Source organism: Brassica napus, chromosome C4, assembly GCF_020379485.1.
Source record: "Brassica napus cultivar Da-Ae chromosome C4, Da-Ae, whole genome shotgun sequence".
Taxonomy (NCBI): Eukaryota; Viridiplantae; Streptophyta; class Magnoliopsida; order Brassicales; family Brassicaceae; genus Brassica; species Brassica napus.
In genome coordinates, this window is record NC_063447.1 from 23,687,872 (window position 1) to 23,713,319 (window position 25,448).

The 25,448-nt window shown below is 37.1% G+C and overlaps 2 protein-coding genes and 1 long non-coding RNA gene across 4 annotated transcripts; all 3 read left to right on the forward strand.

The window, feature by feature from the left end:
- Positions 1-1,997: 1,997 nt before the first annotated feature.
- LOC125585391 lies at positions 1,998-5,087 on the forward strand. Its single transcript, XR_007322317.1, has 2 exons — positions 1,998-3,514; positions 3,591-5,087. It is a non-coding gene; the product is annotated as an uncharacterized LOC125585391 (long non-coding RNA).
- Positions 5,088-5,900: 813 nt separating this feature from the next.
- Positions 5,901-7,212, forward strand: LOC111211321 (nucleolin 1-like). Its single transcript, XM_048754340.1, has 4 exons — positions 5,901-6,432; positions 6,533-6,664; positions 6,754-6,792; positions 6,886-7,212. The coding sequence occupies exons 1-4, from the start codon at positions 6,304-6,306 to the stop codon at positions 6,940-6,942; spliced, it is 357 nt and encodes a 118-aa protein (XP_048610297.1). The 5' UTR covers positions 5,901-6,303; the 3' UTR covers positions 6,943-7,212.
- Positions 7,213-23,859: 16,647 nt separating this feature from the next.
- On the forward strand, positions 23,860-25,448 carry LOC125585392 (EMBRYO SURROUNDING FACTOR 1-like protein 9). Of its 2 annotated transcripts, none has more exons than XR_007322318.1 (2): positions 23,860-24,104; positions 24,556-25,448. XR_007322318.1 is itself a non-coding variant. In XM_048754341.1 (2 exons), exons 1-2 carry the CDS (start codon positions 24,347-24,349, stop codon positions 24,690-24,692), a joined length of 219 nt encoding a protein of 72 aa, XP_048610298.1. In that variant the 5' UTR covers positions 23,860-24,346; the 3' UTR covers positions 24,693-25,448. The 2 variants fall into 2 exon arrangements, 1 of the variants encoding a protein (XP_048610298.1); XM_048754341.1 differs by having other exon boundaries at positions 23,860-24,428.

Below are 25,448 nucleotides of genomic sequence, written 5' to 3' on the forward strand. Positions count from 1 at the left end.
TGGGGGAGTTGATATACCATGGATTTGGCACATTTTCACCCATGGTATATAAGTGTTTTACTATCTATATACTATATATTCTATCCTATTAGGTATGTTTTCAGGTTCAGAAGTATCTTGGAGTAAAGTGATGATTATGGAGCATTTAGGAGCTTAAAAGAGATTTCATCCGAGCTGATCATAAGAGGTCGATACGAAGAAGAAGAAATCGATCGATGTACATCCTGTACCATCGATCGATGTCGAGAAGCGGAGCGCGCGACTTGGTTCCAGCCGACTTTAAACCCAAGACTTCACCAAATTACAAGATTACCCCTGACGAGTTTTTAACCTAATAGTTATATGCTTGCCTAAGTGTTAGGAGGCAAGAGGAGAGACAGAGGTTTTATCAGAGTTTTACCATTGTATTCTTAGGAGAGAAGATCATAGAGAGATTTGTGATTGGAACTCCATTGATTCATCTATTTTATTCTATGCAGTTTCTATCTATATTTTGTGTTATGATTTGCTTAGCTATGTCTGAGTAGTTTACTTGTTAGATTCAGGGTTCAAATAGGTTAGAGGGATTAGCCCCAACTATAGATTGCTAAGTTGTGGTATTCATTGATAGATTGTTCTTACTGCTTGTTTTAGCCTTGCTAACTAGAACATGAACCTAGGAATTTGCATGAGTCAAGCATCCTTGACCATCCTGTCATGAATCTTGTCTATCATACTAGAAAGCTAGTGAGCATTATCAGAAAGATAGAAAACGGCTAACCGCTGATCTTGAAAGCTAGTGAGCATTATCAACCTTCGCCTAGGGCTTAGCTAGAAGCATCGTTCGATATTGTCTTCTGACAATCGATCGACATTGCGAAAGGTGTATCGATCGATATCCCTATAGGATCATCGATCGACACTTTCTTGTGATCAAAAGACTAACCGTTGAGATCCAAAATCTCGTTAGTTAACCAGTGAAAAATTGCTATCGCTGATCACTGTGTTTAAGGAGTTGAGCTCTAATATATCATGTGCAACTGTTAGGCATCTATAGGATTATAATCTCCAACACCTGAATAGAAATCCTGCATCTAATACCTTTCCAATAAGTTACACCCCCAATAATCTTGTTAGTCGAGCAATAGACTTGCTCAATTAGAATTGCTATTTACTTTTAAACCCATAAAACAACAAACACTTAGAATTAATAATTTAACTAGATTTAATAGGTTCCCTAGCTCCTTGTGGATTCGATCCCTAAGTACTACAATTGAACCTCTTATTTGAGAGAATAATTCATTCCTTAGGGTAATTTGAGTTTTATCAAGTATCACTTGGCTAACTACTTGCATGGAAGAGATGAGGCAAGACACACTACAAGAAATGTAGGTATTAATAGCATCAGATTATAGCGTTTATGACAGTTCTGATATTGTATACCAACACTAACTTTTTTAATAGCGGTTATAAATTTAAAATGCTATGTTTGGTATCGCGGGAAAATAAAAAATCTTAGCCGCATTAATTTACTAAGTATATGCGCTTTACCATTACAGATCCAAAATTAAACGCTATGGTAAATGTTAAATATCTCAAATTGTAATCAAAAATTCTTTAAGTTAACCTTTAACGAGGCTTGATACACCAAAAAAAAAAATCAATTCTCTCCTCTGTCACATTACGAGTAATCGAACGACCAGCTTCTCTGTCTTTTGACGAATCCTCCTCCTCCTTTCGATGTCACGCTCGCCGTCCCACCACCACCACACCACGTTTAGATCCTCTCTCTCTCTGTTGTTGGGTTTCGAATCTTACCTCATCTCGATCTGTCAAATATCATTCTCAGCCAAAAAGACTTCTCCTTTATCCACACAGGAGTTTCCAGCTTATATAGATATGTTCATGTTGTTCTTGGATTTTGGCTATTTTCGGGGAATTGTAGAGGACACCGAGAGAAAGGTCTCTTGTGTATGGGCTCAAGGTCTCCTTGGAGATCTTGAGATTGTTATTGGTTCCGATAAACAATAATATAGTACTTGGTTGCTTATCAATTGGTGCGGTGAGCTGTTCGATCGCTGAGACGGTGACGGTGACCTCAATCAGACGCAACGGTGAAGACGGATCATAACAATGGGTTCTGAGAAGTTTCCGGTCTTCAATGGCGTTACTGATGAATTGCGGCCATGGATTTCATCAATTGAGGTTGGAACGATCAAACGCGACGGTGAGACGTCTGGCGCTTTGCGAAGAACTTCAATGGAGGTTTCAAGAGACGTTTCAACAGAATCGATACAGTCCGGAGCATTTACGATGGGATTCATGGAGATTCCTGTGTTTTCGCTACAAGAAAAATGAGTTTTAATAGCAGACCGGAATAGCGTTTTTTACGATTGTGCTATAGTTGACATACCCGTTAGTTTTAGATAGCGTTTGTATATTTGGAAACGCTATGATAGAGTGGTATATTTGGAAACGCTATGATAACATATGGTTTTATATGTATCACTTGGGTTTTTATAGCAAAACATGATTAAAAACGCTATGTTTGGTTTTTAAATCCCTAAACCCTAAAACAAGTTTTTAAACCCTAAACTCTAAATACAAATTTTAAACTCTATTTTAACATCAAATCTTAAATTTAACTTCAAATGTAAACTCAAAAATTAATCATTTCCAAAAATTTATCTCAAATCTTAAAATCAATATCCCAAACCTTTAACTTTTAAACCATAAACTCATACATTTATTCTAAACTCAAAATTTTAAATATAAAGTAATTAAAAAAAATATCAACACTAAATAAAAATTCAAAAATTATTTCTTTTTCAAAAATTAATATTAAATCAATACTCTAAACCTTTAATCCTCAAACCCTATACTCAAACCTTTATTCCAAACTCAAACTTTAAATCTAAAATCTAAAGACAAACTTTTCAAACCCTATACTCAAACATTTAAACCTTTAAACTAATTTCATTTACTTATACTCTTTTACTTTAAACCTTTAAACTAATTTCATATTACAGTTTAAAATTTTTTGACTTGGAGTAATGGTTATATACGAACCACACGATCTTCTTTTGGATCTAAAGTTAGGGATCCACTAACCGTTTTCTGATTGGTCAGTGTGGGGTGACAAAGATAGCTACTTTCAGCCTTTGATAAATGTTGATCCAACGGCCACAGTTAATTAATCAATTTTTCTAATTTATTTCTGCCTCAGATTTTTTTTCTTTCCTTTCTATTTTGTTCTTCTTCCCTACGCCATCAACATATCTCTTCTTCTTTTCTGTATCTCTGCACATATTTCTTTCTTATTCTCTAAACCACCACCACCACCGTCTCTTCTTATTCCTCTTGTTCGAATGGCGGTGGACTCCGAAGAAGGAAGGATGAGAAGACAACATGGTCGAGATCTGGAAATCCAAGTGTAGGAGAGCTTGCTCAAGAAGTGTCGCGAAGGTCTTCAATCCACACAGAAACTTCAATACGTTGCTTCTCCATTGCTTCTGCTTCATCGATCCAGAAACAGGTAGAAATCAATATAGATCTGAAATCGATTTCTAGGGTTTAGAACTGATTAAATCGTTTTATTTTTTCTTTATTAGTTGGAGAGCTTGCTGTCTATAGTTGGTGGAGTATGGTCAGTGAATAGAAAATCTTGAAGCTTGAGACAAAGGTGCGCGGAGAGGATAGATAAGCCGGAGACGAACTTGACGGTGGTGTATGGGATGAGCTTGGCAGTGGTGAGCCGAAGACGAGCTCGACGACAGTGAGTGGGAAGAGCCATGGTGATTCCGTCATCATCTCCAACATCGAAGGAAAGAAGAGAGAGACGCGAGGGCTTGGTTGTCACAGCAAATGGTGGTTGACGGCGGCGGAGCTAAGAAGCTTGAAACCGGCGTGGTTTTGTTATTAGGTTTAGTTAGCAAATATGTTTAGGTCTAAGCTTGGTTTAGGTCTAAGCTTGGTTTAGTTTTGGTTTATTTTTTTTATATGTAAACCGTTTTTAGTTTATGAATAATTCAATTTAAAATATTTAAAATATTTTTTTCTATTTTTTTTTTAATTTTTCAATAATGTAATAATAACAATAAAAACACGCTATTAAAGAATATTTAATTGCATACAAAAAAGCGCTATCGTATCGGAAGAAAAGATAGCAGAGCATAAAACCGCTATGTAATGTCCTTTACCTATTATGGCGGACGATGATACAGCGCTTCAAAAACCGCTATAGTATCGTTATATAGCGTTATTCGTCCGCTATTAAAACTCATTTTTCTTGTAATTTCTGGTGATGATTTGAGACCATGGATTAATTGGATGGAGAATCGATTTGCGGCGGAAGACTTCACGGATGATCAGAAGATGGCCTTGGCTTACGCTGTCATCAGAGGAGAAGCTGAGTCTTGGTACAACAATCGAGTATCGCGGCGTCCTTTTCAAAATTGGAAAGACCTCAAAGATGCGATGTTTCTGCGGTATGGAAACCATGACGATCCATAGCGAATTGTTTTTTGCTTGGAGTTGGAAAGAAAGTGGCAAGAAACAGAGATGACGAGGCCATCACCATCGTTCGTGGTAACTGATTCGATTCCATAGGCTGATGCGACTAACATAGAAGAAACAGATTCATGTCTGGTGACTGATTGTGATCATGACGACGATGATAACGATCATGATGATTCTGGTTTCATGCAAGAAGCTCTACACTATGAAGAAACGATTCTGGCAGAGGAGGAGGAGGTAGAATTGAAGCCAGAGGACAGAACAAGATGAGTTTAGCTCCTAAGTCTTGGATGTTTAAATTCAAAGGGCACCTAGAGATGGGTTTAGCTCATAAGTCTTGGATGTTTAAATTCAGTGCGTGAGTCTGATGTACCGAGATGGTTTGAACCTTTCGAGGAAGACGTTTCTGGTTCTGAAAAACACTGGTCAGATATTTCAACTTGGAGCCACAAAGAGGCAAAATGAACTTCAGGACCTGAGAAAATCGAACCAAGCTCACTTATCAAAGTTCTTATGTAGACAGTGGATGAGATTTCAATACGCATTTTCATGTATTGACTTTGTGTGTTTTAAATTTTTAATAGAAAACTATATCACATCCAGATTATATTTATTAATGATTTACTTGTATTTTATTAGAGTGAGTTATATTTATTATTGATTTTAAAAGCAATAATTAATAAATAAAATCTGAGTAAGCTCTAAATTTTTAATATCTCATCATAAAATCTAAAGATAACACAAAAAATAAAATGATAAAAAGAAAATCCAACACTAATAATATATTAGAAAAACAAAAAGAGCATTTTTTACCTTAAGTTCTAAACCCTAATCATGCCCTAAACCCTAACTACATACCTCAAGCCCTATATCTTAAATTCCATTTTATACATAAATCTTCAACTTTAAACATTTCAGTCCAAACACTCAAATTATATATCATACCGAAATATTCAACTTTAAACATTATAATACAAACCCTACATATACCCCTAGTCCTACTTATAACTCCAAACCCTATATCATATTCCAAACTCTATACAAAAAGTATTAAATCATAACATTTTAAATTTATAACACTTATTTATACTAAATTATAAAATTATACAAACTATAAAATCTAAATAAAATCAGTATATTCATAATATAACTTCAATCCCTAAACTCCAAACTACATACCTCATATTAACCTATATCACATAAAACATTAAATCTTAATTTTTAATCAATCACACAATTTGAAAATTTAAATACAAAATACAGATTAAAAGTTTTAAATTATGAGATAAAATTATTTAAAGTTTAAATAGATTAACAATTATTATAAATAAAAAAGAAGATAATTTGTACTGTTTTTTCTGAGCCATTGATTGATTTTTAAATTAAAGGTCCAAAATCAGTCTCCTATCTATCTTCACCTTTGTTTTCTATTGGTTTGGCGCGGATCACCATCTGTACCATTAGATCATACTGAATCAACGCTTGAGATTTGTTTCTTTTTTTCCAATTATTTTCTGAGAACAGATCTCGTGTTTGAGAGAGAGAGAGAGAGAGAGAGAGGGAGAGAGAGAGGCGATTGGGTAAAGCTGTGCTCGACGCCCTAGCAAACCTCAGCCTCCTTCTCTTCCTCTTCCTCGTCGGCCTCGAGATTGATCTGAAATCTCTCCGCCGCACCAGCCAAAAAGTGATTTCCATCGCAGCCGCCAGAATGCTCCTCTCTTTCGCGATGGGCGTCGTCACCTCTTCGCTTTCCCGGAAGTTTCTTCACCGGAATCCGTACCTTCACCAGCGCATACCACGGTGGACGGGATGACTCGAAGCCAATCGGAGTGGACCTTCCACAGGCTTCTCAAGGAGATGTCCGGTTCGAAGAAGGCCGCTCCTGTTGCTGCCAAGGCTGCAAGCAGTTCAGATTCGTCTGAGGAAGATTCCGATGAGGTTAGTTTATGTTCTTTACTCTTTAGAGATCATTAAACAGCTTCTGATGACAAGGAAACATTTGATTCATTTACCACGTGGTTGAATGGTTGATTTGCAGGAAAGTGAAGATGAAAAACCTGCACCAAAGGCAAAACAAGATACCAAGAGTGCTAAAAAGGATAGTAGTAGCGATAAATCCGGCTCTGATGAATCAGAGAGTGAAGATGAGGAAGAAACCCCAAAGAAAACGGTTTGCAATGCATCCTGCCTATTATTTGATTGCATATTGCTTTTACTTGTTTTTTGCTGATGGAAAGTTACTCCCTTTTATGAAAACAGTGCTCTGATGTCGAAATGGTGGATGCTGAGATGAAACAGGTAAAGAATATTCCCTTCTCTTAACATTGTAGTTGCTGTAATCTCTTTCTGTATCTTGCTTAGAATTTTAGTTTTTGTTTCATGGTCTTTCAGCCAAAGAAGGTACAACAACGTTTTAGTTGCTCGCCACATCTCAAGCAGTGGAGATGATGGAGATGATGTGCACCTAACGTGTTGGTAGAGTGACAGGCTCCACAAGGTTCTTGAGTTTGTGAGCACAGTTCATGATCTGTGTGAAGATGAGGTTGATTCAGAGGATGAATATGAAGAAAACACTGATCAGTGGACATGAGAGATTTGTGTTGTTGGTGTTATGATCATGGGGAAATTTGTGTTGTTGGTGTTTGTTGAACTTGATACGTTTGGATGGAAGTAGATTTGTAAACTTTTCATGTTTAATGTAAAATTTGCAATTTCATTTTTGTTTTTCTAAATTAAATTGTATTTATAAAATTAAATGGAATAAAAAAGCTACAATTAAAAAATCCAAATCAGTAAAATGGATGACACAATGCTATTACAAAATCGTTGTTTACTTAGCTATAGCATACAACAGATCCGCTATCAAAAGGGTCGTACCTACGATAACGGGCGCTGTCAGAGCGTTTTAGGGAACGCTATTAAAACGAACTAATAGCGTTTAACGCCATCTATTAATACCCACATTTCCTATAGTGACATAGCCAGAATTCAGAGTGCGAACGACGTATCTCACTCTACATCGATCGACAGACATCGATCGACAGTCGCTTACACACATCGATCGATAGCCGCTTACCAGAATCGGTTGACGACAACCAACCACACTCACATACAATGAAGTCTCAACCAGATTTTCACACCAGGGGAGAGATAGATCAGTTGGTAGAAGGGATCTACAGAGCTCTGGAAACTACAGAGGAGATGCTTGATAGGAGGTGTGATGACATCTATTTCCCAATGGATCTTAGCATTAGTGCTTTGACTTCCAAGATAGAAGCTATTCAAGGGGAATTAGTGGAGATTCAGAGTTACATTCCCCGTCGACCAAATGCATCAGCATCGATCGACAGACGCAACAATAAATCGACCGACACTCACAGACAAATATCGGTCGACAACGCTACAAATCGAGGGAGGCTAGTACAAAAGATAACATCAGACATGTCTGACACACACAACCATGGAGAGGAGATCTCAGCTGACACATACGCCATAATTATGTGACATCAGTTCAATCTTGAGAGTCTTGGAGATAGATTGCAAAAGATAGAAGATGCAACTACAATAATGAAGGACAAATGGCGCAGAGGAGATAAAGCAATGCAAGACTTCACTGGTACATGGTTGTTTCCAAATAAGTGCAGGGAAGAGATGGAGACTTGTTTCCCAACAAGTGCCAGCTTTCAACATTACTAGCCCAAATCACCTCCAAAGTCTAGCTAAATGACTATAGCAAAGCGCTAAGTGGGAGACAACCCACTATTAGGTAATATTTACTTGATTTTTCTTAATCTACTATTTATGTTGGTTTTTAATTATTGCAGGTCATAAAAAAAAAAAAGAAATCCGAGTAGACGATTGCCGTCAGTATCGACCGACGAGACACTCTCGACATCGATCGACATAGCATCACCTGCCGTGACCGATATCAACATCCTTACATCGGTCGACATCCATTCCGGTCTGGTATATCATTCTAACTTGTTACATTACGTACTTATGATTTGTTTATCACCATAACTCCGACTGAGGTTACACTGGGGACAGTGTGTAGTTTAAGTCTGGGGGGAGGTTTACTGATATTAGTTTATTCATGAATTTAAAAAAATTATTTTCAAACATAAAGTTTTTATTGAGTCAAGAAGGGGATAATGAACTTATTAGATTTTTACTTGTTATCTAACCACTATTTAGCACTATTCTAGAACTTACTGATTGCAGATAGTACTAAAGATATTAAAGTGGATCTACCTGTCAACTAAGTTATACTTGCTGAGATTGTTTGAAGAAACCAAAGCTGACCTCCAACACTAAACTTGATACAACTGCTTGTCTTGGGGCTTGGTATACATGGTATCGGATTCTTCAAACAAGTCTGCAAGGTAAAGCCTTGTGTATATAGATTTATCACTCTCTCTCTCTCTATTTTCAAAATATAGACATAAAAATATTATATATATATATATATATTTTTTTTTTATTATTATACATATCTATTAGAGATTTATTAGGAAGAGATTCGAACAGGACTTGGTGGCTACAACCATTAAGGCTTGCTTCATAAGAATTCTATATGTAAAGGATTAGAACATGATTTGGTGGCTACAACCATTAAGGCTTGCTTCACAAATAATCCTAGGATATAGGTCAAAAAGAAATGAACAAGACTTGGTGGCAACCACCATTAAGTCTTGATTCATGGAAGTCTGTCCAATCTTGGTCAATGATCTTGCAAATATAAGCAGACTTTGACTAAGAGAGAAAATTACTAGAGAGAGAGGATAGAAACTAATGTTTACCTGCAGGTCCAGATACTTGTTTGAAAATCCTTGCATCCTGTGATCGATACTCCCAAGGTAAAGACTGCACTTTTATTTATGCTAAGAAATGAGGTTGGTAGAGGGGAATGTCAGACAAGATTTGCTAAGTTGTTAGCTAGGTGAATTTGGTTCCTAAGCTAGGATATGATATAATGTGCTTTTGTGATTATGACTTTTTAGATGTGGATTGCAATACTGTAGAGGTGATGATTCTAAGTTTAAAATTGTGTGAGTCCCTGCTGTCTTCAAACCTCTTTCAGAGAGACTGCTTCTTTGTTTTGCTTGAAGAAAAGCAAAAGGGTAAGTCTGGGGGAGTTGATAGACCATGAATTTGATCCACTTTTACCCATGGTTTATAGGTGTTTTTACTACTAATTATTATATTATAGAGCCTATTTATTATATTTATAAGATCAGGAGTGATTTGGAGATAAGTGATGATTTTGGAGCATTTTGGAGATATTTAGAGCAAGCACCCAAGATGACCATCGAGCTCGACCATCGGTCGATATTGAGGAACAAATATCGATCGATGTTCATATCAGACCATCGATCGACAGCGAAGTGCGCAGAAAGCCCGTTTCGTCACAGCTGACTTAAAGCCCAAGTTTTCACCAATTTACAAGATTACCCCTGACGAGTTTTAACCTAACTATATAAACTATATAACCTAACTATATATGCTATCTTTTCTTTATCACCTATATAAATTATCCTAAAACCAGATAATACTCACTTTTCAAAATAAGTAGTACGTTAGTGAAAACCAGATGAAAGTACCTAATAAAAACATAATTTTATCTTCTATTTTAAGAGAAAAAATTGGATAAAGTACCTAATGAAAGATAGAAGAAATTATGAAGAAATAAAACATTTTATCTTTTATCTTTTATCTTAGGAGAAAATTACTTTTCTAATTATCTTCAAAATTATAACCATTATCTACCGAATCATATTCTGCCATGTAATAAACATTTAAGAAATTTAGGAGAAATCAATTAAAATAAAAAATGGAAAAAGAAAAAAGAAAGAAACAACGACCGTATAACTGTTTCTCTTAACCCAGTACACTACCCATGATTCTTCTTCTTTATCCACGAACATATAAATTTTAAATTATAGTATCATACAAGTATATTAGTGTCATTAGTCAAAAAAACCATAAATTGCAAATAAGAAATTAGGAAAAAAACACTGAAAGCCAAAAAACATAAAGAACTAAAACAGAAAAGCTTCAAGCTAATATTTATATCAAACACGCTAATTAAGATCAATGTAAAAAAAAAATCTTTTATTAGAAAAACAATCACCTATTTTGTTTTTAATTTTGTGTTTTTAATTTCGAACAGGGAAACGACGTCGAACAATCACGTATTTTGTTTTTAATTTTGTGTTTTTAATTTTGTGTTTTTAATTTCATTATAAATTAATTTCATTAAGGGTGTTAAGGTAATTTATATAATAGAAGTTCATACAGATTAATTTAGGTTGTATGAAATTTTTTAAAAGAAAATTAGGTGATATAACCAAACAAAAATCTATAATTCATTATATATATAACCAAAATCACACCCTCTTTCCTATTCTCTCTTCCTATCTCTATCTAATCTCTTTCTACAAAACTAATTTTACTTTTTTTGGTTATATCACAAATAAGCCCTTTTAAGCCTTTTGGTCTATTTTAGAATTTTATCTGAGATATTTTTGTATGGTTTATGTTTCTTACTGAAACATTTAGTAGTTTTGTTTTTCTCAAAATAAGCGTTACGATTTGCCGACCAAAAAGGGGAAAAAAACGTAAAGCATAAAGATATTTTTTTTGTCGTAGCAAATAAAACACCTTCCAACAATATCAATACCGTCACATGAATTGTAAATGCATGAATATGATGTACCAAAAAAATCGGCCGTTTCTAATGGAATAGGTAGCAAAGCATTGGGTGACTTGCGTCCATCAATTCATTTCCGTAGGGTCTGTTAAAAAGAAAACGTGTTACAAAACCCATGTTTATTAATCTCCATTCTGGATGGGTCCATACGTTATGAAAATATTATCAAACCATCCTTACAATTTCTTATTCATCTCTATTTATAAATGAAGAAGGAAAACCCTAGGTTTTACCTTAACGGATCGCAGTCTAGCAGGTTCTTTTAAGAAATTTTGAACCACGGGTTTCGAATCGTTACAATTGTAACAGCTCGCTCTGAGAGATGCAGACTGGGGCTTAGAGCCAGGGGCGTGCACACCCTTGTTAGAAAAAGGCGGCAGCCTTAGGCCTCCATTTTTCAATTACAGTTTAGGGCCCCATTTTTACTAAATACATTCACTTATGTTTTTATTGAATGCACAATAAACAAATTTTATGAAATGTTGTTAGAAGTAAATATGTTCATCTATATATTACATATAAATATATGTTTCTTTTTAATTTTACAAAGAAAAAACTTTTTAGATTTCATTTATTGATTTTGTTGTATGCATTCTCTTATGATTTTCTACATTTTGTTCTTAAATCATTAATTTAAAATTTACTTCATATTTCATAAAATAGTCATACGATTTACACTAGTTTTTTTTGTTAAAGGGCTTATGATTTATACTAGTTGCAGTAGGATTAATAATTTATACATAAGTAAATAGATTACTCATTGAAGCAGTTCTAGACCAGATTCCCCCGTGAAATTCTATATTATTCAATGCAGAAAAGAGGAACGACTAGCCACTAATAATCAAGAATGCAATTACATTATCAAATCATAAACATTACAAACTAATATGCTACATCGACAATGCAAGAACTCAGTCATTCCTACATATGGACTCGATCGACTTGACACAACCGATGCCAAGCAACTTAAACTCTAAGGACGTCCCTCCTCCTATCAGCCTATCCCACAAAATCTTACTTTAACAACTGTCTCGAGGCTTCCTACATAATTTCCCGCTCGCAGCCATTTAGCCCCTTTCGGCACTACCTGCTCTGCGGTACTTGCAGCCACATATGCCACGACTCAGCATGAATCGATTTTACGGAGCCCATTAACATTAACCCGCCCTTTCACAGTTTCATTACATTAACTCTTCAGTACTTTCTAAATGCCACCCGTTCTCGATGTCTATCATCATTAACATTCTCGTTTTCATTATCCTTAACATTTACCTTAACACATTCATTAGACGTCATCTGTTCTCAGTGTTACATATAACATAGTTCACAACCGTACGTACATTCATGACATTCATCTTTCAATTCATTCAGTCTCATATAATACCAATTGTAATATTCATCTAGTAACTTAGCCGTGTAGTTCTTTCTATCAACTTAGCTTTCATAGACAATTATCACAAGCATCAAGGCTATCAACTTAGCATTCATTATATCTATCAACCTAACTTTAAACAAGGTCAAAATGTTCAACCATAAGTACTTAACCTCCACCAGAACACATTTTTTTTACAGTTAAAAATTATCTAATGCTAGATAGGAAGTGTAAGCATTAGTTTGTCAGTCGTCGGAACAAGGACTTTCACTGACGACGAGTGAGACAATGAGGACCGTCTTAGCAGTCACCGGAAATGATGACCTTCATCAATTGAGATTGAGAGAACAAGGGGAAAACATGAAGATCAGGAGGAGACAGTTTGATTTTGGCTTTTTGAAAGTTGGATTTAGAATTAATTGTGTTCTCGAGAATGAAAAGGAAAGAGAAGTGATTTTTTAGTTTAGGATGATTTAAAAAATTTATATGCATAAGTGCGCAATAGTGTGTGAAAACGAAATATGAAAATCAAAAAGTGTCCTCTAGTGTAAATATTTCCTTTGTTAATACCCTTTAAAAACAATTAATTAATATGCCACCAGAATTAACATGGCAACAACACAAACGAACATGCTGTTCACGAAAGAGTTAAAATGATGGAGTATCAATTTACGAGTAAGCCCAACGATGAATGGAATGAAGATGAAACGCCGCGTTTTCAGAGATTTATTTACAGATATAATACAGCCCTTTCACAGAAGATGTATAAAAGCCAGGAACAGAAATCAAACCTCGGAGTGTTACAAACGTGACAACGTAAATTGGCATCTATATTATCCAGATCAAGTTAACACGGTTATGGTTTAAAGCCAGTACTGAGCCCATCTATGTATGGTTTCAACCATTTGCGGGAACAGAGCGCTTACGCTTTCATTTATCAGGTCTTGAAAGAAATGGATGCATGCTTCATCGTCCATATCAAGCCTAAACTTCTCTTGGAGCTGTATAGATCAAAGTTCATGTAAGAGAACAACAAGGTGCAAGTAAGATTCAATCCATACAAGAAGAATGATGGGTTTGGTTTTGTTTGGTTTGGTTTGGTGAGAGTGAAAGAAACTTACTTTGAGAATGCCCTTCTCCGGATCTGAAGCTATATCCGGAATAGTGGAACCCGCCATGAGATAGAACAGATTCAAAATAAGGTTGCTTGGTTTGCGAAGAATGTTGTAGGCTTCACAACAGTAGGATTTGAACCTCGTGTAGTATTGACTGCAAAACATAGTACAGAATAAGCTGATCAAATATAACCATCAATTTTTTATAAATAGTTGGTAAATCTGGTACCTATCTGCTCCACCCATGGCTTCCAACATTTCTTTGCAGAGTTTCATCGGTGGAGGGAATGGTTTAGGATCTCTACCAAGAATAAATGCAAAATCAACGTGAAAGAGACGGCCATCATCTGTAAGGAGAAGGTTGTCCAGGTGTCTACATATTAAAACAAACCATCACCAATTTGATTCCCAGGCATATTGGTAAGACTTCTTGAACACAACACCGGGTCAAATGTTTTGCACCCTACCTGTCTCCAATCCAAAGTATATATGTGATCACAGAGTAGCCCGCACAGCTTTTTATAAACGTATCGAGGCAAGTGGCTGTTATCCCAAAAGGAGCATGCTCATCAGGATGAAACTTCTGTAGATAACTTGTTATGCTACGGTTCTCCGAGAGAATCTGTCCATGCAAAAGCACATCATATCATAGGACTACTCTCAGAATTACAAGCATGTGGGACATAATGGAGTAATGCACTGAAGAACGTACCTGAGCCAAGGGACGCGATGGAATGAACTCCAACATTCCTTCGTCATGTCCAGTTGCTAATACCTTGTAAGGTGTTAGGCACAGATCAAGATTTTCCAGCTTAAGCAGTCTATCCATTAGTCAAACCATTTGAACAACCTATTAGAAGAAACTAAAAACAAAAATCACAACATGAAGAGAAGATCTAACAACAATGTGATCAAATAAAACTAAATATACCAGTTGGTCTTGTCTGAGATCATCTCCCTTCTTAAATATAACTTTGCAAGTTCCTTCGTCTTCTGTTCGGAAAGCTAGCCGCAGAGAATTCAGTTGACTTTTGAAGAGCGATGATTCTCCGGGCACAATCCCCTTTATGATAACACTAGGCGTAAGCGGTGATCGGAGAGGCTGATCATTACAAAATGGTCAGCAGCAGTAACTTCGATTCAGAGATTCTTCAATAGACATCATTTAAAAACCATTCTCTACAGTGAAAGTACCTCTTCAAAGTACGTGAGTTCGCTAAGGATTTCACTTAAAAGCTGCTTAAGCTTATCAATTTTTTTCTGGGTGTTTCCACGTATATTTCTCACTTCTCTTGTAATAGTACATAACTGAGCAGTCAGTTCTGTTTGGCGCACCAAACTTTGCCACAATTTACTTCCATCTTCTCCGTTAACACCAGGTGGCAGCTGACATAAACGCAAGAAAAAGGAAATCATTCTCGAGCAGCTAAACAGAACTCATTTGATGATTAACACAGTTCAGTTCATTGCCCCCAAGGACACAAATTAAAATGTAAGGTGATGTTTTTGTAGATGCACAACCATGTATATGATGAACAACCTACAACTATTCAACGGAAATCTGACTATTATGAAAAATATAAAATGTTAGGTCCACACCTTTGACATACTCTCCTCGAGTAAGCTGTATGTGCTGTGATATCTCTTGTTATAGACATGGTCAGTTAGTTCCACATTAACATACCAGCGAAAGTAACTGGCCAACTCAATATTCCGTAATGCTAAAGAAAAATAACAGAATACACTCAATGTGTAACTCATGGAACAAATCTAAAACAGTTACATAGAGAGAAAAAATCAACATAGTTTCACGGCACCAGAACATACCCCGTTCGACAAGGAATTGAGAAAGTCGAGATCTATCAGAGCGCTCAAAACGGATAGCCTGAACCAGTTGAAGCAAGTAACACTGGAGCTCTTCATCATCAGCTCTTTCAAGGACACTCACAGCAAATGCCCGAACCTATCAGTGGGTGTAGTGAGGAATGAGCAAACATTTAACGAATGACGAGCAAGAAGATGCAGTAGAAAAAGTAGATTGGGGACTGACTCGTAGTACCTCTTCACTTTGAAATAGAGGAGACAGTAGCTCCAAGGCATCACATACATCTATCGTTTCCCATTTGTACATGAGTTGAATTGCTTGCTTTGCTTCCTGCCAACATGGAAAAATAAGAACCATGAAATATATGGACAAGCAAAAGAAGAACGCTTACCTGAACATCACTCCACTCCACACAGCGTAAAAACTTTGTTAGAGCTCTCTTTTCAGTCATCAGAGAAACTTCTAAAGAAGTTGTCTTTTTTTTTTTTTTTTGAATGAATGTTAAATTTTTATTCATCAAAAAGAACTTTGTACAACAAGTGTAAACCTAATACTAGAAACTACTCCTTCTCCACTTTATAACTCAAAAAACTCTTAAAGTTATTTACATTCTTGTTGCAAACCAATATCGAAGAATGTCTTCCCATCCTTTCCCTCCTTTTGATCTCAGCAAACTCAGTTTATTTCTTATACCCTTGTCAATAAACTTCTTCAGACTTTGCACAGGAACCAACTTCTCTCCATGTCTGATCTTGTTCCTTACTCTCCACACTGAATGAATACAAGCTTGAAAAGCATACCTGATGCAGAATAATCTTTTCTTATCACTGTGCCTTTCAGTAATCAATAACACAACCTCCGACCAGATGTTGGTAGACTCACTTCACAAAATCCCCTTAGTAAGATGTTCCCAAACAGAAGCAGAATAAGAACATTCAAAAAACAGATGAGCTCTCGTTTCCATTGCCTGTTTGCACAGCACACAAACCCTATCCACTCCTTGGCTCCATCTAGAAACTCTCTCCATCGTGGATAACCTGTCTAGTATTGCAAGCCAAGCTATAAATCCAAATTTAGGAGTAGCCTGCGAGAACCAGATGCCAAACGCCCATTCACAACGAGTCTTTGGTTCTCTTACTAGCTTCCAAGTTTCATATGTTGAAAATCTTCCTTTAAAACCCGAGTCTCTTTTCCAAAGAGAGATGTCCTCCACATTAGTTCTCAGCTTATCCTTCAGTAATAGCAACTCTTCTTCTACAGCATTGAGCTCAGTGATACGATGCCATCTCCTTCTCCTTATATTAAGAACAGCATCCTCCACAGTAGCATCTCTACTTATACCCATATCTATAATACCTCTCTCCCCAATATAATCAATCATCACACCCTTTGCCGACCATTTGTCGTACCAAAACAAGGTATGCCTCCCATTTCCCACTTCTTTCCGATAAAACATCTTAGCCAAGTCTCTCATCTTTAACATCTTCCTCCACATCCAAGACCCAATCTGAGTTGTTTCCTTCACTTGCCAAAAGCTCTTCCCTTTAAGTAGATACATTTTTATCCAACTCCCCCAAAGTGACTCACCAGACAGCATCCTCCATATCAGTTTCAAACCATATGCCTTATTTACTTCTTTAAGAGCTCGAATTCCCAATCCACCTTCCTCCTTCAACTTACAGATATCGCTCCATGCAACTTTTACCCCCGTAGACTTAAGAGACGGACCAGACCAGTGAAATGCTGCACATAGCTGTTTAATTTCCTTCATACCTTTACTAGGAAGCCGGAAGACCGCAGCCCAAAAGTTCACTATACTCATCAGAACAGACTTCATAAGTTGGAGTCTACCAGCATAAGAGAGGAATCTACTGGTCCACGTACTAATCTTGCTTCTAACTCTTTCAACCAATGGCATGTAATCCAATTTACGCATAGCTTTGGTCATTAGAGGCAGGCCCAAGTAACGAACCGGAAGAGATCCCTCTGCAAGCGGAAAATTGGTCAGAATTCTACTTTTTTCATTATCCGAAACTCCTGCCATGTAAACAGTAGACTTCTCCAGACTTATGCTTAACCCCGACCAAGCAGCATAATCATCAAACACTGAAATAGCACCTTCTACCGACTCTTTTGTTCCCTCCACAAATACCATCAGATCGTCAGCAAAACAGAGGTGAGTTAAGGATAACGTTTTACACCTTGTATGATATCTGAATTTCCCTTCCTTTGCTGCTTTGTCAATCTTGTGCGAGAGGAATTCATACACAAGACAAAAAGATAAGGGGATAACGAGCATCCTTACCTTAACCCACGCACACTCTGAAAATAACCCGCTAACTCCCCGTTTACTTTCACAGAGAAAGATGGAGTAGTGATGCACAACTTTATCCAATGAATAGACTTCTCCGGAACTCCTAGAGCAGCCAAGCTTCTCAAAACAAAACTCCATTGAACTGAATCGAAAGCCTTCGATATGTCTATCTTCATCAAACATCTTGGAGATATAACCTCTCAATGGTAGTCTTTTACCAACTCTGTCGCTAACAACACATTCTCCATGAGAAGCCTCCCTTTCACAAAAGCCGACTGATTCTCTGTGACTAGCCGAGGAAGAATCAACTTCAATCTATTTCCCAAGATCTTCGACACCACCTTATATATAACATTGCAACATGCTATCGGCCTGTAGTCACGCATCTCCATAGAATCAGTCTTCTTAGGTACTAGAGCGAGAATCGTTGAGTTAACCCCCTTGGGAAGGAAACCAAATAGGAAAACCGACTGCACAGCTACTGTAAAATCATGAGCTACCACACCCCAAGTTGATTTAAAGAACTCACAAGGATAACCATCCGGACCCGGAGATTTGTTAGAAGGCATGGCAAACAACACCTTTCGAATCTCCTCCTCCGTTACCGGAGCCTCCATCATACTACACTCCTCACTAGTACATCGAAACTCCATTAGCTCTTGTAACTCTTCCTCAGTGGCTCCTTGATACGAATCAGGTACCGTATTAAGAAATTCCGAAAAGAATCTCTCCGCTTCTAACTTTATATCCTGCTGTTTTGTGACAGTACTACCATTCTGACACCTGATTTCTCGGATGGCATTTTGAGCTTGACGGGATTTGATGGCATTATAGAATGTTTTGTTGTTCTGATCTTCTACCTCCAACCAGTGCAACTTCGCTTTTTGTTTAAGAAAATCCTCTTCTAGACCAGCTATGTGCAACCATCGTTCATACGCTTCAGCTTCTTCTTTAACGGCATTCTCACTCGGGGACTGTAACGTACTCTTCTGCTTCTCACAAAGAATAACATATGCCTCTGAAGCCTTTTTTGTCAAATTTCCAAGCTTATCTCGTCCAAGTTCCCTTATAATCGGCTTTAAGCTCTTTAGCTTCTTAGAAAATCTATACATAGCTGATGTAGAATGGTACAGCCTCGGAGTAGTGTCCCAATATTCTTGTACCTTCGGAAGAAACATTGGCAAGCTACTGATCACATTAACATATTTGAATGGCTTCCTCAGCTTCTCAGTGGTTGGAAGCACTTGGATCTTACATCTTAGATGATCTGAGCAACCACCTGCCTCAAACACCGAAAACGCATTGGGGAATCTGCTTGTAGCTACATCATTCATAAGCACTCTATCCAACTTCTTACAGATGACTCCCTCATCTCTTTTGTTACACCAAGTGAATATAGGACCTTGATAACCCATATCCGTGAGTCTACAATGAAGGACTGTCCTCTGAAAATCTCTCATACCCCTCGAAATTCGACCCGCATTCTCAAATTCTGAACTTTCTTCAGCATCAAGTACTTCATTAAAATCTCCCATTACTATCCATGCTTTATTATGAAACAGCATTGAGTTCTTGTGATGACTCATATCCTCCCATAGCTCCTTACGATCTTCTGCCAGATTATTTTCATAAATAAAAGTGCAAAAGAACTCATCTTCTTCCTTCAAACCAACAGAACAAGTAATCATCTGCTCTGTTTTATATACTGGTGTCATTCTAACTGTATCTCTCCAAACCAACCAAATTCTTCCTCCTTGACTATACTCATAATTAGTCATTGAAGACCAATTACTAAACACTGAATTCAATACATCTACTGACTTCTGCTCCTTCACCCTTGTTTCAATGATACATCCAAACTTCATCTCATTACTATTGACCCACTCTTTAACTACGGAATGCTTCAAATGTTTGTTGAATCCGCGCACATTCCAAAAGAAACTCGACATACTTAGTTTTTTCGGCGAGAAGACCTTATACTCTTCACTGGTTTTGCAACCTGAGCTTTAGTCTTCTGACCTCTCTTCAACCCTTTTTGCATCTCTGCTTTTTCCTTGTCTTTCTCTTTCTGATCTAAAATATTATCTTCCAGCTGATCACTCTCGCTTCTCTCTGAGAGGTCACTATCCTCAACCCTTTCTCCCTCCAAATCCTTATTATATGTATCCATTATTTCACCTTCTTCCCCTTCCTCCACATTAAGAACAGAAAATTTAGATGCTGATATTAATATATCCTCAAGTCTTTTCCTCTACTGACATTAGCATCCTACCAATTTTCTCCGGCGAGACAAGTGACCAGGCATTACCCTCAGGTTCCTTTTCTGTATCCAGAGTAGCTTCAATCCCCCTAGTTTTATCCTCAACTCCAACATTCTGATCCCTTATTTCTTTGCTTGCTTCACACTGCCTTCCAACTTCATCTCCTATAATAATCTCGACCACCACAGATTCCTTTCCACTAACTTCATTACCCTTACTCTGAACCTTCCCTTTACCTCTTCCTTTCATTCCACACACTGTCGCAGTATGGCCCCATTTATCACAAAAATTACATCTTGATGGCAAAAAAGGATAGTGAAATCCCACAGCAAACTCACTACCATCTTTTGAGAACGTGATCTCCTTTGGTAGAACCTTAGAGACATCCACCTTCACAAACACTTTTGCCACTTCAAGATTAGTGCACGAACTCGTCTCCGGATGAAGCTTCACCGGGAAGCCAACAGTACTAGTCATGAAGTTAAGAGCCTCCCATGAGAACATGTGAAGAGGAACTTTCTCCAGATGAACCCACATTGGAATGGTATCCTCTTCCTGCTTCTCCTCTTAAATCTTCGGAGTCCATTTTGAGACTATCATTGGAACTCCTACTATATTCCACATCCCCCTTCTGAGTATCTTCTCCCGAATTTTCGGATTAGGAATCTTGATCCTCACCGCCATTGAGTTAACTTCATAGACCTCCACCTTCGCTGCTTCATCGCCATACTTCCAAATCTTATTGAGAACCATGTGAACCTTAGCGATATGAGGCGCCATATCCAAAAATTTCCCAACCACGAAATCCTCCCACAGAGGAGTAGGACTGTCGAGGATTTCATCAGGGATCTCCACCGAGTGCTTCCCATCCTTCATTGATACTGCAACTTCATATTTCTTCAACCTTTTCTTATCCTCAGCAACCGAAACCCAACTCTGATCGATTTTCCTCAAACCTTCCCGATCTGAACTTTCTACCTTCACACCTCCCAGAAACCTCGTATCACTCTCAGAAACCTCCGATGAATCCGGCGGCATCGCCGAATCCATATATGTAACCGTCGTCGCTGTCGCCTAAAAAAACCCCAAAATGGCCTTTCTCTAAACGACAGTTGTCTTTCATCTCCACTCAATGTCCTTGTTGGCGGATATTTCAGAACGCTCTGTATTGATCTTTAAAAAGAAGAAAAACATGAGCAAATAAACGCAAGAAGCATCTATTCGTGAGATTATATTTCACAATAATATGATCAAGATATTACAGGGAACTGTTTCTCTAAAGAGTGCCACACAACCAAGGAAAAAAAGGAACCACATTCAATACTTACTTCCGTTCGGCGTTACTCGGCTTGAGATCCCTGTCAATAATGCCACGATCCAAGCTCCTTGCCAGCTTAAGTTGCTTGTGCTCTGAAGGATTAAACTTTCCTAGTTCTGTATCCCAGACAGTAACAAACTTGGCTCCAGACTTCTAGAAATTATCAACACATTGGCTCCAGACTTCTAGAAATCAAAGGCAGATAGCAAAAGACACGTGGATACATTTTCAGATTTAAATAGGTAACATGGTCACAGACAAATTCTTTAGCAGCGAAGATTGTACCTGAAATACAACTCGATGTTCAAAACTACAGAAGTCGATAACCAAGTACAGATTTGAGTTTCCATGTTTGGAGCTTTCTTGTTCCTTGATCTTATCCAAAGACTTCAACATGAGTCGGTCCAGCCAATCAATGCTTTGGATCTGCCCCCTTTCAAACTTATTCATGAGCTTCTCCAAACGCTCTAGCTCACCGCACTCATGCCAAGGAACCTACAGAAGAAGAGTTAGTCGGCATAAAATACAACATTTCTAAATGAAAATCTAAGATTGAGATTATACAAAAAAAACCTTTCCAGGAGTGGAGGTAGGAAATGAACCATCCGCTTCCTTCCCTTGCCAGAGTCTAAGCTTCTGCTTCCCTGACTTCATTTGCATCTTGCTGTTAAAGAGAAGGATGGTGGCACCACCAATCAGTCCCTCAGTTTTCCGCAAGAAACATCCCATACCTGCAACGAGCGGAGATTCGCTGATAAGCAGACAGAGAAAGTACCATAGAAACAAGCAAGCTATGTGTTTACTTACTGTGATGGCAAGTTGAGAGTGAGCAGTCAAGTCCCGGTATTTAGAACTGAGAGTAATGAGTTCATTCCAGCAGTACGGTGATCCTGTAGTGTGCAATCTGGAATTAAGAAGAGAGGTACATGAGACATGGAAACTCTTCTACAAAGGTCATCAACATAACAACACAGACACAAACGGGGAAGGTAATAAATAACAGAAAATAGAGAAGAAACCTTGTTCTCATGGGAAGGCCAAAAGGAGCTCCATTGATATACAATGCACACTCAATGTAAAGCTCTTGTTTCTTCTCTTCTGCCACGGACACAAGTCCTACCAAACCAACAAAAGTCAGAAACCAAACATCTCAAGAAACTGAACGACACAACTCAATGGTCGCAATAAGAAGAAGCAAGTTCTGACATTTAATTTTAAATTCTACAACACCAAGCAATAAACAGTTCACATTAGAGTCATAACGGGGAGGATTCCATTGAGCTATAAACATATACAATCGAATCTTATTGAGTACCCGAATCAGTGGATTTCTGGACGGGGGGGGGGGGGGGGGGGGGGGGGATTCCATCGAGCTTGTCGATACGAAAAGTGACGGGCGAATTGATATCGCAGGAGAGGAAGAAACGAAACTCGCTCGCACCCATTTGCTGATTCTTTCTAGAAGATTCGAATTATACGGCTTTTGTCATCTGCAGAATAGATGAATCAATCCGATTTGGAGGAGGATGTCTTTGAACAGTTGAACGGAGTAAGGAGTAGACGACCGAGTCTCATCGTAGACGTCTCTCCGGCGAAATAGACTCCTAATTAAATTAAATAATAATATCGCTATGTATTAATGGAGAATGCTGATGTGTCAATCATACTCCTTACTCATTGGAGAATGCTGATGTGTCAATCATACTCCTTACACCTTGGAGAATGCTGATGTGTCAATCATACTCCTTAGATTTTTACCTTTTCTAAAATAAAAGTCACTTTATTTAAATTTTACATTAACAATTTTTTTATCAAACTTAAATTAACGTAAATATTTTTTTCAAAACTTAAATTATAATTTTGTAATATTACTTAAAGATATTCAATATTATACAAATGTTTATCATTTTTATTTAATTAATTTTAAAATAAATACAAAAATTTAAAGATTAATGTAATTAAAAATACATTATAATATTTATAATTGATATTTATTTATATATATAGTGCCCCATGTTAAATTATTTTCTGGGTCCGCCCCTGCTTCTGTTCCAATGCACTTTCTTACTATGATATTGCATGTTTTCTCAAATCGTGCATGCTAAATGCTTTTAAGCTCAAAACAGAATTTGCCGTTGTTGATCATAGTTACATAAGGTGTTAATATCCTTTATCTTGTGATGGTCTTTTCTTTGGATTAACCTTCTCTGTTTTCTAAGGATAGCTTAAAAAGAAGGGAACCCAATGTTGTTATGCGTTTCTCCTTTTTTACCTTCTGAGTATTATGTTTTGTCTTGAAGAGGTACGCTTCACAGCCACTAATTCTTATTAGCTTTTCTTGTAGAAAGTGACTCGAAGGGTGAATATTTATTTCGAAATTCCTAGATTTTAGCTTCCTCTCTCCCACATTATCTCTACCACCCATTGAAGCTGAGCCTGAGGTAAATATTCAGTTTGTATGTTCTTTGATTTTAGCTTTAAGTATCGGACAAAGTGTTATGAAGATTGATTGACGTTGAAGCCTCTTTAGACACTGTTTCTTTTTTTTAAATGATTGCATTGTTTCTCACCTAACACAATTCTCGTCTACTATAGACAGATGAGGTGACTTCAAGCCCTTGGGGTTCAAGTTGCTCACTCATCCTTGAAATCCAGTGCTGTTCACTATCATGAACTCATTGACGCAAAGTGATCCCGTAAGTCTTTTGTACCAGAAAAACATCTTAAGTTCATAACATTTTTGTTTGGCTTGGTAGTGATTTACGTCATAAACATTATATATGTATCTTATTAGCCCATATATGAACTAATATAGAGAATATTATTGAACTTAAGATACATGTATAATGGCCCATAATCCTTAAATATTGATCAAACCAAAATGTATAATAGTAAATAATATATAAATTTGTTTCATATTAAAGAATTAATAATAAACATGTGTATCATAAACAATATGTCGTCATCACAGTTCGCTATCTTTTGCGTCATCTGGATTGCTTTATCTCCTCTTCATGAATGTCTGCATTTATAATAGTTTTCATTTGTTCATCATCTATCTTTGTCACCATTGTAATTCCATCATAATATCCTCGATAATTGTTTTTTCCTCCAAATAATATTGTTGTTACTTTTTTGTTTATATAGTTGTCGATGCAGCTAAAGGAACTTGCAACCAAACCACATGCCCAAAACTCAAAACCAAAGATAAGACTTGCATTTGTTGTTCCTCCGATAAGAGATGTTACCCGACCAAACAAAGATGTGGAGGTTGGTGTGCATAAATTATCTCGAGAAGGTACATCAAGGATTTAAGAAAACCTGAATAACCATTTTATTTAATTCTTTCTAATATCTACTTTTGTTTTGTATGAATAAAACATGCTTATCTGGAGCCCAACAAATACATATGCATATTGTATTTTTGTTAAGAGACTTTCATATTCTATTCTATGTAATGCGCATAAGTTAAACTTGTTTTCTCTCCTTTTGTTTTAGTTTGTTATTAATTTCTTAAATATTTTTTCGGGTTAATTAGTAACAATAAGTTTTAAAAATTTATAGTCTTTGTGGTAAATGATATGTTCTTTTTTCTATTTTCTTATACACTGTATCACTAGAACTTTTGAGCAAGGAAAAGAAACTATAAAAATAAAATTTTGTTACTTAGTTACTGCCCCATGTGATGCAAGGTATCACTACGCTAATTGTTACTCAGCTACTGCCCCATGTGATACAAGGTAGAATTATAACGGGAAACGGTATTGCCGCAGACCCTGTTTGGATCCCGAGAATGTTTTTCACACCATCTGACACAAAGTTTCCCTTTAGAATGCGTCGAAGACAGTTTCCAGCCACGTTGGCTTTCGCGATGACCATCAATAAAAGTCAAGGTCAAAGGCTGCAAAATGTTGGTTTGTTTCTACCTAGACCAGTGTTCTCTCATGGCCAATTATACGTTGCACTTTCTAGAGTTAAGTCGAGGTCTGGATTAAAAATCCTAATAAGAGATAAACAAGGGAAGCTGCAGACAAAAACAA

Coding starts and splice junctions, on each gene's coding strand:
- LOC111211321 (XM_048754340.1), top strand. CDS start 6,304: ATGACTCGAAGCCAATCGGAGTGGACCTTCCACAGGCTTCTCAAGGAG. Junction 6,665..6,753: donor AAGAAACCCCAAAGAAAACG/GTTTGCAATGCA, acceptor TTATGAAAACAG/TGCTCTGATGTCGAAATGGT. Junction 6,793..6,885: donor TGGATGCTGAGATGAAACAG/GTAAAGAATATT, acceptor ATGGTCTTTCAG/CCAAAGAAGGTACAACAACG.
- LOC125585392 (XM_048754341.1), top strand. CDS start 24,347: ATGTGTATCATAAACAATATGTCGTCATCACAGTTCGCTATCTTTTGC. Junction 24,429..24,555: donor TTTATCTCCTCTTCATGAAT/GTCTGCATTTAT, acceptor TTGTTTATATAG/TTGTCGATGCAGCTAAAGGA.